At 46.1% G+C, this 14,841-nt stretch overlaps 2 protein-coding genes across 3 annotated transcripts; one reads left to right on the top strand and one right to left on the bottom strand.

The window, feature by feature from the left end:
- Nucleotides 1-1,444: 1,444 nt before the first annotated feature.
- Nucleotides 1,445-2,869, bottom strand: LOC134053979 (parathyroid hormone 4-like). The gene is made up of 2 exons (XM_062509356.1): nucleotides 2,613-2,869; nucleotides 1,445-1,769 (listed from the first exon to the last, which is right to left on the bottom strand). Exons 1-2 carry the CDS (start codon nucleotides 2,699-2,701, stop codon nucleotides 1,445-1,447), a joined length of 414 nt encoding a protein of 137 aa, XP_062365340.1. The 5' UTR covers nucleotides 2,702-2,869.
- Nucleotides 2,870-10,792: 7,923 nt separating this feature from the next.
- On the top strand, nucleotides 10,793-14,835 carry SRSF3 (serine and arginine rich splicing factor 3). Of its 2 annotated transcripts, none has more exons than XM_062509637.1 (4): nucleotides 10,793-10,884; nucleotides 11,636-11,843; nucleotides 12,727-12,861; nucleotides 13,718-14,835. In XM_062509637.1, the coding sequence occupies exons 2-4, from the start codon at nucleotides 11,638-11,640 to the stop codon at nucleotides 13,749-13,751; spliced, it is 375 nt and encodes a 124-aa protein (XP_062365621.1). In that variant the 5' UTR covers nucleotides 10,793-10,884; nucleotides 11,636-11,637; the 3' UTR covers nucleotides 13,752-14,835. The 2 variants fall into 2 exon arrangements, with proteins under 2 accessions (XP_062365621.1, XP_062365618.1); XM_062509634.1 differs by lacking the exon at nucleotides 10,793-10,884 and adding an exon at nucleotides 11,116-11,396.
- Nucleotides 14,836-14,841: the final 6 nt, after the last annotated feature.

The following is a 14,841-nucleotide window of genomic DNA, read 5'->3' as shown; positions in this document are numbered from 1 at the left end:
AGGGGTACCCAGGGACAGAGGCCACCGGGCCACCAACAGTCACCTCTGCCTCTCGGGATCAAGGAAACAACCCCTCAGCCCCAGAGGAAACTGTATCTATAAGGACAGAGAGGCTGATCCGCAGTGTGCTGGGCAGGCCAGGACCATTTCCCAGAGGTTTGAGCTGTCACAGTCCCTGGGGCTCCATCCTCTGACTCTGATGAGGAAGAGCTCCCACATCCCAGTTCAGCAAACTCATTGTACAGCTTGGGCTGTACAACCCATTTTCATCTCGCTCCTCCCAGCTCATCTGAAACCGTCAGCTTCAGTAATGGTTTGGCTGGCCTTGGGAACCTAATAGGGAGCTGTGAGGAATGACATAACAAAAGAAATATGACCCCATACTCCATCCCAGATATGTGGGGACACTGGGAAAATGTCGTTTTGCTTCATTTTATTTACATTTCTACCAAAAAAAAAAGAAAGAAAAAAAAGTAAATGCAATTAAGAGGGTGAAAAGGATTTTTATTATTGACAACATTTTAATCACTGAGAACTGCATTCAGCACTGTTGAAGTCTATCAGCAACAGAGGAATTTCAGTATTTAAAACAGTGTGTAGAGTCGCTACACAATGGAAATGCCGATATATTTGTAGCACACATGACAGATTTAATTTCTAAAAGACTGACTTTACGGTTAAACTGGACTTCGCTTTGCTTAGACAGAGATGGTCAGTTTGTTATCAAAGGTGAACAGCAAAATCCATTGGTACCTCTCAGGAAACACAGGTGGCCTCATGAATCTGTTTTCCTGCTCCTTCCTTCTTGGAGAGGATTTCACTTGAGGAAAGAAAAGGAAGTGTGGAACAAAAGGCTCAGAGGGACCCTGAAAGCTCATTCTCATCTCTTCCACCAGCAGAGCAAGGTGGGTGTCTGGGACTTTGGCTGAATGGGGATCACTGCCAACTTCTACCTGGCAGAACAAAGGAAAACCTGAGGGTCCAAGATGCTTAAAACAGTCTGCGTGCTGAAGGAGCAGGAAAAACCCTTTGTAACTACAGTATAAGTGGTTACTGGAGCAGAGTGTGAAATTACTGCAGGCGGATGTGAATGGAAGATAATCTGTATTCAGAGGTAATGTTCTTCGAGAGTCAAAACATCAGGCTGTGAAATAGTCTGTGAATGTGCAGATTAATGACCCAAACTTCCTCCAGGAGCTCCGGCTGGCTGCAGCATACCTAAGACGTCCAAGACAGACAGGGAGGTCCCTGGAGAGGAACAGAGGGGACCCTCTCCCATGACAGCGCTCAGATGGGAGAGGAGCTGCTCTGGATCCTGGGAGCACCGGGAGGAGTGAATGCAGTTAAGGGTTTTCATTTTGCTGTTCACCTTTGTGCTGGAGCTGTTCCCTCCAGCAGTGCACGTGTAAAGCGATGGACAAACACCAGGGCTGACACTGAATAGTCAAAGGAGGTCGAAAAGGTGCTGTGGGTTCCAGTTACCCTTTGGGATCTTCCCATCCAGCTGCTTTAGCAGGAGGAAGCCCTGACCTTCCATCGGTTCCAGCAGCTGCTTCATCAGGCTGGAAGCCTCGTCTCCGTCGCTGCTGTTGGAATCTGAGGGATCTTGGCTGTCCTGCACATCCCAGCTGGCATTTGGGAGTGGCATCTCCCTGCTGCTGGCGGTGTGCACGGCACCCAGGGCGTGCTGCAGCCACATCAGGCGCTTCAGCCCTTGCACCGTCCTCCCTTTGTCGTGCATGAGCTGGTGCTCGGTCACTGCCCTCCTGCTGCAAGGGAACCAACACGGAGTCAGGGATGGCAGATGCCGATCTGCATCCATCCATTCCAGATGCTTCTCTGCACTGAGGAGGGAGCACTGGAGGTGCCTCAGGCTGTCAGAAAGCCTAAAGATTCCTGCAGATGGGAAGCTGAAATGCTGAGCTATTCCCAAAGGTGTACCTTGAATCTCCTCTTTTTTTAATGAAAGGTAAACTGGGACAATTTGGTCTTTCCCAAATTTAGATTCTTTTCAGAGGTCTCAACAGCAGAATAAAGGTCCCTTTCCATCACCTCGGTGTTACAGGACTCCCGGGTTTGTTTTTTTCCTTCCAGAATTGTAACTCGGGAATAATTTACCTGCAGTCACTCATGTCCATGAAATACAACCCAACTCTTATTCTCTTCAGATACACCAAAATTTTTGAGTCAACTTTTGACTGAGGAGGGCAAGCTAAATCTCAGATGCAAATGTTTGAGGATTCCAGGCTGCTTAGGTAAGATCTAACTGCAGCTATAAGCTCCTGCTGCAATTTTGGATCTGAAAGGGAACCTAAATATGGAATTTCAGCATATGCCATCTCCATGGCTTCTGTTCAACATCCTTATGTGATTTGCTGCACTGTGTTTAAAAGTGACAACTGAAATGTGATCCATGTTACACATCTAAAAATGCAATGGGTCTAATTTTATGCTGCAGAGGGGATGAGGTAAAATGGTAGTGTATCAAATACATTGAATTTTTCTTCTTCCATGCCTGGAATAACCAAGAGCAGTGCAAAACACAGCCCATTAAATCAAAAGTGAGTGGTTTTCTGATGATATTAATGAACTAAAAAGGTAATATTGCTTACTTTCCAAGGTCTTGGCACATTGCAAAACAGGCAAAAAAAAGAATTGCCAAAAATGTAACTGTCTGCAGAGATCTCTGGGGCAGGAACATTTTCTCTCTTCTTTGAATGAGCTCCACAGGACCAGAAGCTGACAGCAGGGTCAGAAATCTTTTCCTCTGTTCTTGCTTTCACCTGACAAAATTAATTTCAGCCTTTAAGCAGGGGTGAGAGAGGAGCACTGTGCTGTGGTAAAAACATCCCAGGACCTCCCACATCATCCCAGATCTGTGGATTTGTGACATACACCAAGGAAAGATGGATAGGATTGACAGGATATTTCTACATTTCCTTGCTTAAGGTCCTAAATCTCCTATCCCACCGTTGCCTGTCAATAAAGCATTTTGAACTCTTGTGCATTTGCAAGCACAGAAAATTACTTCAGGACTTGGAAGAGACCCTTCTGATAAAAAAAACTTCACAGCAATTTGACACAAAGATTAGAGTTGCTGAAAACCATGAAACCTGAAAGGTATTTAAGGCTGGAGCAGGAATATCAAGTTAAAAGCCCTGGGGTCTGGGCCTTCAATAGCACAATAACTTTTCCATGAGCAAGACAAGTGCTGACACCCAAATATCCAAGATTATATTAGACTGATGCTGGATTTCTTTGCTGTGGAGAAGTGAATTTCTGTCTTAGGGAAGGAGCAACTAGAAGATGTAATTGTGCAATGATTGTTTTAATCTACGTTATAATTTCATCCAGCTCTATATCTGCTCATGGCCTTGTTACACCCATACCTACCCATCCCTTCCACTCCTCCACACCTTTACTGCCAGGTCTAGCCCTAAAATTTCTGCATTTTTGGTACTAATGACTGTACTCTGTTTTAGGATTGGCTCTAGCCTAGCCCTTTATTCATTTACCAGCAAATCCTGTGCTAATTGTTCCATCAAAACCTGGAGGGGCAACAAAACAAAAGTTGTAGCATTTAAATTGTTATGTAAAAATAGTAAAAGACAAGTTCCTGTACAATTTTTTGAAGGAATAATTATTGCTGTGAAGAAGAAATTTGGGATAATAAAAAACTCAGCATCTCACCAAATGACTTGTCTTTATACTAACTTGAATATTGCCAGTGGCTGGATAAAAAAGTAAATTATACATTAATAGAACATAAATACACATTGATTCTGTATTTGCTTGTAACGAGCTTGTTCTTAATAAGCCTGCCCCAGTAATTTGTGAGTAATTTTCTTGGGCAATATGTTGAAATCAAACTAGATGTGAAAAAAACAAGTAGGTATTAGTTCTGATGAAAAATATGTGTATTAAATGCAGATACATGCACATAAATATCCATAGAGATGTGTGTATTAAATGCTGAGGGATATTTTAAATTATGCTAATGCAGAACTGCTCAGACACAATAGAGCAATGACACTTTGCTACTCTGATCAACAGTAAACTCTACATTAATTAAAAGCATCTCCCAGTTACAAAAGGAACATTATCCACTTACTGCTGGTGGTGTTTGTGTCCCAGGGAAGTCCTGACCTGCAGTCTCCTGCCAGCCCTGTGGTGATGTTCCAGTGCAGTGACACCAAGTGCCCTTGACTGCCTTTTATAGCAGCCCAGGGAGCTCAGCAACAATGGGAATGGGCTCCACAGCCTTCTGTGACTAAGACCTTGTGCCAGGGAAATGAGACAGCTCCAGCAATAATAAATCTCTGATTTTAGAATGTTCAGCTCTGACTAAGGGAAAGATCACAGCCTTGCAGGCAGTTTCTTCTTCTTTTGCAGTCTCTCCTGTTTTGTGAGAACTTTTGATTCAGCACAGCTTTCCTGTGGCCCAAGATGATGCACAGGGGATATCCAGCTGTCCCAGGGTTGATCAGGAAAAGTGTCTCTGGTGTGGCAATAGATTTTCTGCCTTTCCTGTCCTTATGGCTCAGGTGTGAGACCCTGAGTTGGATAAGAGGAATCTAAATTAACAGTACTGGCAACCCCTGCAATGTACAGTTAGCAAAAACCAGTTATTCACAGAGAATCTCAGGAGCTGGTAAATACTAGCATCCTGAAATGGTTAGACTGGAAGGGACCTTGAAGGCCACCATCCCACCCCTGCCATAGGCAGGGACACCTTCTACTATCCCAGGCAGCTCCAAGCCCTGTCCAGCCTGGCTTTGGACACTTCCAGGGATTCAGGGCCAGCCACAGCTTCTCTGGGCAACCTATATAAAATCCCACTGGATTTTAATGTTCAGTACAAATTTAATTTCAATCTGTTGATTGTACAGTAAATAAATTCATTTGAAATCTTGGAAAATGGGAGAAACTCACTAAACAATAAAAGTGTAAGTGGTGCTACAGGCAAAAAGCCAAATTCTGAAATGTTTTGAAACCCTGCAAGCTGACGCCACACAAGGTTTGATATTCACTGTATGATCTCCAAGCAGGTAATTTCAATAGAATTTGGATACTAAGGGTATGGCTGGATCATTAGGCTGAAACTATTTAAGAGGACCAGTTCCTGTTTCTCAAAGTGAAAGGCAGCAAATGTATTTGTCACCTCTGAGGAGCAATTCCCCGCGAAGATTGGAAAGATCATTTGCTCAGTGTTTTCTGAAGCCATGGATTCCTTTCGCATAGGGACAGGGTGGCATTCCTGATAAAGGCAGGCTCAGGTGGATGCAGACTTGTTGTCCTGCACAGACAGGCCCCTTGCAGGGCTTCACGGCCTCATCAGTTCTCGCAGCTTCCATGGACACCAAATTGCTTTTCATTATGTCCCTCAAGGCAGCTTGTCTGAGCCTGTATCTGAGACACCCAATAAACATTCCTGATTTCATTACCTGAGTCCCCATCATTAAGGAGAGTGTCACCCATTAGAGTGTGCCACCAATTAAAGCTGACATTCGTTAAATATTGGTAGATCAGGGCCCAGCTTCACGTCTGAGTCTCCAGGGCAGCACTTACACTGTGGTTACACCAAATTATCCACCGTGGATCCCTTGGTTACATCTGCAAGGATTAATAAGCGTTGGCCAAAGTCCTGCGTAAAACATCTGGGACAATTCGTCCATGAACTTTTCAAGTCTCCAGTGTACAATGGGTTTTCATCGGATGCAATTATTGGCATCTCCACTGAAAAACATCAGCTGAGCGACCACAAGCAGAGATGGCAATGTGGGGTAGGGACAGGGGCACTTGGCGAGCGTTCTGGTGGTCCCACCGCTCTGCCATGGCCACTCCCTTCCACTTGCCATTTCCTTCTACCCGAGGACTTGGTAGAAATCAAAATTACCGTGGTAGCCACTTTGTGACATCTCCCGGAGGTCGGGTTACCCTATATCCATGGGAGATACAATATTTCTAAAGAAAACATAAAATGTGTCAATGGCACACTCCAGCCATCCACCCAGCCGGAAATGTTCCCAGCTGTAATGGGGTCAGCGCTAATGTCACAAGGAAAAATCGTACCACCAGCACTCCCGGGTGGGATTTTTAGCTGGGATGAATGGACCTCTGTGAGAGCCCTGAGCAGTGCAGAGCAGAGTAGGAGCCGTTCTGCCGGGGAGGTAATGAGGGATGAGGGATTCGGGCTGACCAGAGCTTGGTCCCCTCAGGGCCTCCCTCACAGCATTCTCGGAGCCATCAAAGGTTTTAGCCTTGACTTCAAAGCCTTTGCTCCCTTCCTCGGCTTTTCCTGGTCTTTTCACGGGAGGGGTTTTTGCTGTTCCCTCACCTTCAACGGGAGTTTTGGAGCAGGAGGGTTGTGCCAGTTACAGTTTCCCAGGGAGTGATTCTTCTGTTTTGCTTTCCAGTCCTTCCCCCCCGGGAGCCAGGTGGGGGAGGAAGGGAATATGGCCTGCTGCACAACATGAAAGAAAAAGGGAAGAGAGAGCCTGGAGGCCCAGTTGAGGGGGAAGAAGGAACTGGGGGAGGGAACAGAAAGCAAAGCAAATGTGCGAATAGCCTCGTTAGGGTAAGGGGGATCCTCTGGCCTGGGATTTGAAAACTTAATTAAACAAAGACTGTGCTGCATCAAATGGATCCTCTATCTGTAGGGAGATGGGCTGAGAGATCTGAGGAATTTTTTCCGTGTGCTCTTCTCTGTTACTCACCAGTAACAGGATTGTGGGCTCCAGAAGGCTTCCTGCTTCCCTGATGAAAACATCAATTCATTTTTAATTATTATTTTTGGGTTGTGTATTTTATTTTTTTTCCCCTTACTGCTCTTAGCCCGACAGACCCGAAAGCCGTGAGCGGTGCGTGGAAAGCCGGGCACCGCCCTGCCCAGAGGAAATGCTCTGACCACACTCATGGTAAATAGAGCTGCCCTGAAAAGCAGCAGCTGCCGAAGGGCTGTTTTCCCTCCCTGGCCTCTCTCACTCAGAGATGGGAGGAAATGACATCTCACAGCAAACCACGAAGATTTTGGCACCATCATACCTGCACTCGAGGTGCTACAGGGGCATCACCAGCTCTCTGTCCCCGGGGAAGGAGCCAGCAGACCCATGGCTTCCAGAACCATTTCAGGAGGTGAAGTTCAGCTCCCAGGAGTGAGTTCCAGGCTTTCCCTCCCTCTGGGTGCTTTTAGCTCTTCTGTGTCACCTCCTTGTTGCTGGGGACAGTCCTGTGCCATCTGAAGAAGTGCCAGTAATCATATTTGGGAGGGGGGCAAACTGTTCCAGGAGCAGTTTGAAATCCTGGCCCCTATGCAGTATGAACTGTGTCACTCCAGAGAAAACTCCCATCTTCCAGGGAATTAAAATTAGACTTGAACAGCAGTGACTCAGGCTCACTGTTTTCGTTTTCCATTTTCTGATTTCAAGCCAGATCTACAGAAGCTCCTGGGACACACAGCTCTGTCTGAACATGGTAGCAAGGATGAGTGTTTTGTCCTCCAAAACCTACCCTGAAGCCAAGCTTGGGGCTGATTCTCTATTCTGCTTAAAATAGTCTCCAGATGGAATATTTTATGTGTGCAAAACAAATTCAGGTGAAGCTGAGACAAAGCCTTGGGTCCCTTTTGGTTTGTCTGTAACACCCACTGGGCTCTCTGAGCTTATCCCGGGTTCCACAGTGTTGCAGAAGTCCCCTGAGGACCTCACCTGAGTAAAAACAATAAAAAAGAAGGGATGTCTCCCAGTGCCATGGGCTCTGTCTCCATGAAAAGGAACTCTCTGGGATGTGTCCCTGCAAGAGAATGTCACTATGGTGCCAGTAGCTTAGACATGAGACCCCAACAGTGGCAGAAGCCTCACACGTGGAAAGGTGAGGATGAAGGATGAGCAATTAAATGTCATCCAAGTAAAGAAACGTCACACTAATTAATCCCCAAGTGCTGAGTCTTGGGGACATGCTGTGCCCCTGTGCTTGGTGCTGTGTCTTATTTTAGGTCTATGGTATATAAATTACAGTCTGTTGTCTCACTCTCTCTTTACAGGAAGTCTGAGGTAGAAAGAAAAGTCTTCAGAGTGTAAAAATACATGTTTTTAAAGTAAGGAAAGAAGAGACTTCTACTCTGTAAAGAGGAGACTGTGTGGGAATAAGCTCATGCACTGAAATATATCTAAAGATCAGGCTTATTTAAGTCTCTTTCTCTTCAGAAAACAGCCTTCATGAGGGTTGGTCAATGGGTAGGATGTGAAAATGGGGCAAATCCACAGGAGCCTCATGACAGCAGGCTCAGACATGCCTGTGTGCAGTCGGTTTCTGCCCGAAGATGCATCCCCTCCACCAGTTCCTGTTGTGTTCAAGCAATGACATTTCTCAGCAAAAGGCTTTTCTGTGGGCAGAACTGTTCCAGTAAATAACTGGTTTTGCTGGTGTCTGGTTTAGCTTGAGGAGCAGCTCTACGAGATCCTCTTGCAGTTACAAGTATTCTCCAGTAAATATTATCTGTCTCCTGAGGTATCCAGAGCTCCAGGAGCATTTGGACAATGCACTCAGTCACATAGTGGGATCTTGGTGTGTCCTGTGAAGGGCCAGGAGTAGATTTTTGATGGTTCTTGTGGGTCCCTTCCTGCTCAGGATATTCTGTGGTTCAGTGATCCCTTAAATTTGGCTCACACAGCTGAGGTTTCTTCGAAATCATAACATCTAGAATATTCAAGAGTTCATTTTCCTCTGTGAGACCGAAGTCTCAGAAACCACGATAAGAGTTTGACTAGAGCACCTTACTCCAGATCAGTGTGGTCTTGGATCCTGGTCTGGGAGTGTTATAAAACATTTAACCAATTCTATTGGACACAAGTGGTAAAAGTCAGCGAGTGCAATACAGCAGGATTTTCCTGCTCTCACAGTCACCAACTTGGAAGAAGGGGGGAAGTGATGTAGCAGAAAGCTTCCACATGTGTGTGACATCCACAGGGCTGGTTTGGGGACCAGCTTTGGGAGGACAATCAAACCACTGACGTTGGAATTAAACATGAGTTATGTAGCTGTGCTGGCACATCCCAACCCCAGCTCTGGGGATTTGGCTGAGCACTCTGACCTCTGCCTTGTGTCCTGCTGATGGGACATGTTTAATTTTTGATTAATGCCAAAAGTAAACTGAAAATGGATTATGTTTAGATGACATGATTTTTGTGGACAGTGATTTATAAAATGTGGTGACAGGCTTAACTCCAGGGAGGAAGTGTTTGAATAGAGCAGGTAACATGTCCTAGGTGAGTGCTGACTGCTGTGTTTGCTTTGCAGCAGGTGAACTGACTTCTGAATAAATCCTTTGTTCTCAAGTCAGTCCCCTGGAATTGTCTTCATACATCATCTGTAACTTTGGTATGAAATTAAAAGTTCTGTTAGGATTACAAGGTTGTTCAAGTTGCTCTGTAATATTTGTTCTGTTTGATTTTTTTTAATATCCATTATTGCAAAACTTAAATCATGTTTGAAATGTGCATTATGTGATGAGAGGAGGGTCTAGGAATGCTGCAAACCCTCTTGGTGAAGGGAGGTGAGTCCTGGAAATCACCATCTCAAAGAAGTCACAAAGTGAAATGGCTGGATAGCTCCAACCTTCAAATTATTTCCTTTGTCTTGCCTCAGGAAATTAGCCATCAGCTAATTTAGATTACAATGGATTAGATTTCCTTAATTAATGGCCGGCAACTCTCAGATAATTGTACACATAATAAAGATACTTTGGAGCATTCATTGCCTCAAAATCATTGTTGTGTTTCTGTCCCTTGTCCAGTATTGACCCTTGGAGAATTTTACTGAGAAAAAGCTCTTAAAAATAATGGGGGATCGTGCAAAAGATTTTTGAAAATTCCAGTTAATTATATCAACTGATTGTTTTTAATTCCAGTTGGGTTTCTGGAATTCTGGTAGACAAGGACAGCCCATCCTCTGCACAGTTCCTGCTTGGAAAGCATAGTCAGTGAGCACTAATTTGTACTCAAAATGCCTTTTTGTGTATGATATGATTTAAAGTATTATTATTTATACCTGTACCAGATAAATTTGTCTTCTCTGGCTGCGAAAGGAGGATTCTGGAAGGTTATTGCAGCAACAGCCCTGAATGGGTTTCTTATATTACCTGATAATAGAAATCAGAAGGTACATTATCTAAGGCAGCCCCTTTGGAGGAAGTTCATTGTTTAATCAGAGGTTAAACCCCATGTTGTACGTACAAAGGTTATGTACGAATGAGAGTTTGGCAAAGCACATCAACAGCACCGTGTGTCTGCAACTAAAATTCCTCCCTTCAAATATTTTCGTTTTCTCAAGTGATTAAAAAAAAAAAATCAATTCTGTCCTTTGTGTCTCAGTAAGCGAAGCCCGGACCTAAAATTTACCAACTCTGGCTTACAGCAGCTTGCTCAACACACTTATTTAAAGCTCAGGGGGAAAAATGGCTGTGAGATAATTTAAGCATTCACAGATGTAAACCCTACCTGGACGGACCTCACGGCGCCAGAGACACAAGAAAATGAAAGCTTATTTTTTCACGTTAGCCAGAAAAACAACAGTTCAGGGGGTGTTGCAGCTCCCTGATTTCAGGGCCCGGGCGGGGCCCCCTCAGCGCTCCCGCCGTTACCGCCAAGATCCCTCCCACCCGCCCGCGCACTCCGTGACGCCACCTGTCAATCAACGCAACGGCGCCCTCTGATTCGCTGTTGCCTGGAATCACGTGAGAGAGCGTTGGCCCTATATAAAGGCGGGCGGGGTGGTTACTGGCCGCCATTTTGTCCAGTGAGGAAAAGCGGAGCTGGGGTCTCGCTGAGGGTCGAGTCGGCTGAGTTTAGCGCGGGCTCCCTTCGCGCGCCCTCCCTCTGAGCACCGGTGAGGATCTTCGCCCCGGAGGGCGGGGGGGAGGCGGCGGCTGCGGTCTTGGTGCCTGGCAGGGCAGCTGGAAACGGCAAACAAAGCAGCCGCCATTTTGTAACGTCGGGCCTGGGGCGGCGGCTGCCGCGGCCCTGAGCGGAATCGGGCGGGGAGGCCGCGGGTTGCCGGAAGGAGCCCGATCTCTGCCTGCTCCCCGCGGTGTGCGAGGCGGGACGGGAGGTGCCGCGGGGGCGGTGTGGCGGTGTCCTGCCCGCCAGTGGCAGTGCTGGTGCCTCACGCCGGGCTGAGGAGCAGCTCCGGAGCGAGTCCCCGGGCATTGCCCGCGGAGCTCGGCGGGAGAAGGCGCTGCCCTTCCCCCCCTCCTCGCTCGTGCGCGGATCGCCCTGATCCTAATCCCGATCCGGGAACAATGGAGCCTCCCCCGCGCAGCGCCCTCTGCAGACCCCCCTTCCCATGCTAAGCAGGAAGAGGGGCGCAGGCACGTTGCCTCTCAAATCTAAACCGTAAAGGTAAACGAAATTAGCTCAAGGAGTGCATTTTAATCACAATGCGACATAGCAGCTCCCTTTTCTTGTTGGGTTTTAACATTCTTCTCCCACCCCGCTGGTCCCTTCCAAACAATGTCGCCATCAGAATGTATCACTGCTGAGGCTTCAGGGGGAAGCAGCCAATCAAGTGACTTCCCTTGGAAGTGAACAAACACGTGCGCTGTGCTCAGTATATGTGAACTTCTTTTTTCTTGTCCTAGCAATGCATCGTGACTCTTGTCCGCTGGACTGCAAGGTCTATGTGGGTAACCTTGGAAACAATGGCAACAAAACTGAGTTAGAGCGAGCTTTTGGCTACTATGGACCACTGCGCAGTGTATGGGTGGCAAGAAATCCTCCTGGTTTTGCCTTTGTGGAATTTGAAGATCCCCGAGATGCAGCTGATGCAGTAAGAGAGCTAGATGGAAGGTAAAATGTGCTTGTGTGCTTGGCTTGGCTGGCCTAAATATGCAATTGTAGGAGTGATGCGGTTTTAAATTGTGAAGCTTCAACTGCAGGACTAAGGTCTTGACACATTTCTTATGCGTTATTTATTTATGTGGTACTTTAAGGGTGGTCTTGTAGTGCAGCAGTAGAATTCTGGAATGGTTTGGGCTGGAAGGAAGCCTAAAATCCCCCCCAGTGCCACCCTACCCATGGGCAGGGACACCTTCTGCCATCCCAGCTTGCTCCAAGCCCCATCTAGCCTGGCCTGGGACACTTCCAGGGATCCAGGGGCAGCCGCAGCTTCTCTGGCAGCCCTGTGCCAGGGCGTGCCCACCCTCATGGGGAAGAAATCTTTCCCAGTATCCTGTCTAACCCTGCCCTTCTTCATGAATAACATTGTAATAGTTAACTTTGTGCTTCACAGTTAATTTCCAAGTTAGAAGTTACTTGAATCTCTTGGTATGTGTTAATTAAATTGGAGATTGTGTTACTATGAAGAGGTAAAAGTGATCATGGAGATAGTTCTTCATTCTTTCCCTGCCTGGTTTACTGGCAGAGCAGTTTTGAGAAGCAGACAGAGAATCCCAGAATGGTTTGCCCATCCAGTTCCACCCTCTTCCATGGGCAGGGACACCTTCCACTAGATTAGACCAGGCTACTCCAAGCCCCATCCAGCCTGGCCTTGGACACTTCCAGGGAAGGGTTCCCCACAGCTACAGCTATGCTGGAGCTGACTCTGGGCGCTGTGCTTTGATGACAGAACATTTTTGCCCTTGTCCATTCTTCTTTTCTTATCTGGATCGTGCATGCTTTACCCCATGGTGCGTTCTGTGTGGGAATACTAACCAGCTGACCTCTGTTCCAGAACCCTGTGTGGCTGTCGTGTCCGAGTGGAGCTCTCCAACGGGGAGAAGCGGAGTCGGAACCGTGGCCCCCCTCCATCGTGGGGCCGGCGCCCTCGGGATGACTATCGCAGGAGGAGTCCCCCTCCTCGGCGCAGGTACCTGGGCACAGCACAATCCTAGAGCTCTTGGCACAGTTACCACCTAGCATCCTAGAAGCAGGCTTGTTAAAGGCATGTTGATGGATGGCCTTCACCTATCCGATCGTGATTCGGAAATGACAAATGTAAAAAAAAAAAAAAACCAAACAAAATCAACCTCCCCACAAAATCGAGGTGAACTTGAGTTGTGTTGAATGTTGTTGGCTTTTGTCCTTAGGTGACTGTGCAGTTGGTAGTCAGTGCCCTCTGTCCTGGGCTTATCCTCCTTTCTCTTAAAATCTGCTCATCTTCTAGTCACACTTTTCCCTTTCTTCCCCATACTTCAACTTAGGCTGTTCGTTTCCTTTACTCCATAATGGCAGAACATGACATACAGCAGTTTAGCATTTCCATACCAATGGGTTTTTCCACATTGTTTGCAGAACTTAAATACTTCCCAAGCAGGCAGCTGTGTAATAATAGGTTGAGTAACAGTTGCTCTAAACATCTGGAATCTTGGCACTTTAGTGCTAGCGTGGAAATAAAGCATCGTGTGACGATCCTGTCACTTGAGGTTTGCAAACCCAGCTCTAGCATGTAGCAGGATTTTTGGGAACTGGCACGTTCTTGGACCCAGACTAGTTTGTCTGGCAGTTTAAGTGTGCACCGTGGTTTTTACAGGACTGAATTTACCTGTGGCAGGTGAGTGAAGTCCTCCCGAGCCAGGGTTTCAAGCTTCCCCTTTTGCTGTTGAAAAAAAAAAAATAACACATTAGGAGTATTTGTTAGCTAATAGATGGTTGTACTGATGGCTTGTTTTTCATTTTTTTTATGCTTTTTGGTCCATCTATTAATAAAAATGAACCCGTTACAGAGTCACCATCATGTCTCTTCTCACCACCCTCTGAGTCTGCATTAGCCAGCCAACTAGCCCTTTCAGCGTCATGTGACCAGCGCGCCCCATGCAGCTTGGCTGGTGTCGTTTCACATGACCCAGGCATGGCCAGTCGTCAGGTTGCACCGCCCTTTGGTTCCCGAGCATGCTGTTTTCTCTCAGCCTTCTCTCCAACCTTAACCAAATCGGCAGCAGCCACCTCGACCGCCCACACATTCCCGGCCAATCAGCTCAGCTGTTTATTTACCAAATGTCTTCACAACAACTACAGCAGCAGCCTTCGGCTAACAAAAAAGCAGGAAAAATCCACAACACCCCCTTCGCCAACCAACTAAATACAACGCAACATCTGGCAAAACCTTTTCAGCAAATTCTTCTTGGCAGTCAGTCCGGCAGCCTCACCTCACCATTTCTAGCTTGTTGAAACCAAAGACTTGTAAGTTTTTCCTGCTTATACAGTTTACTGCTGGTTAAAATAAGGAGTAAGCGGCTTATAAGTAATTACTTTTCTCAATCAAAGGCTGGCTGTGCATAATTAAGTGGTAACGTACATATGTTGCTTGAGAAAAACTTTTAAGGGTGATATGGAAGCTCTTACATTGTGAATAATGTTAAAAACAGGATATTTGCATGTGAGATGCCAAACTAAATTTTTAATGAAGCTCTAACAAATGTAGCTTTTCCTTGCCAGAAAAATCCTATCACCTTTAAATGGTTTTACTAACAGTTTTCAAAACTTAAAACAATTACTTTTTGGGATGAACTGGCCGAGCTAAGGTTATATTTTTAATTTTTATTTTTTATACGAAAGTCTAAACACACTCTATGGCATTAAAAATGACAATCACAAATATGCAGTTCTAATGTAGCACTTAATGGCATTATCAATATTGACACTGAGCGCATTTTCACTTTTTTTTTCCACTTGATATCTCTTATGTCTTGTTGTGGACCTTTTTGGCTTGCATGGGTTCCAAAACATTTGCTCTGTGCTATTTTTTTTTTTTTTTTGAACCACCTGTGGGACTTTGGTGTGGTGTTCTGGGCAGTGTATTTAGTTGAAATGGAAAGTGTTGCATTGGAGAACTCTGCTCTGACGCGTT

The sequence above is a fragment of the Cinclus cinclus genome, chromosome 27 (genome assembly GCF_963662255.1).
Source record: "Cinclus cinclus chromosome 27, bCinCin1.1, whole genome shotgun sequence".
Classification (NCBI taxonomy): Eukaryota; Metazoa; Chordata; class Aves; order Passeriformes; family Cinclidae; genus Cinclus; species Cinclus cinclus.
The sequence above is the reverse complement of the archived record's forward strand: the minus strand, read 5'-3'. Positions and strand labels throughout refer to the sequence as shown.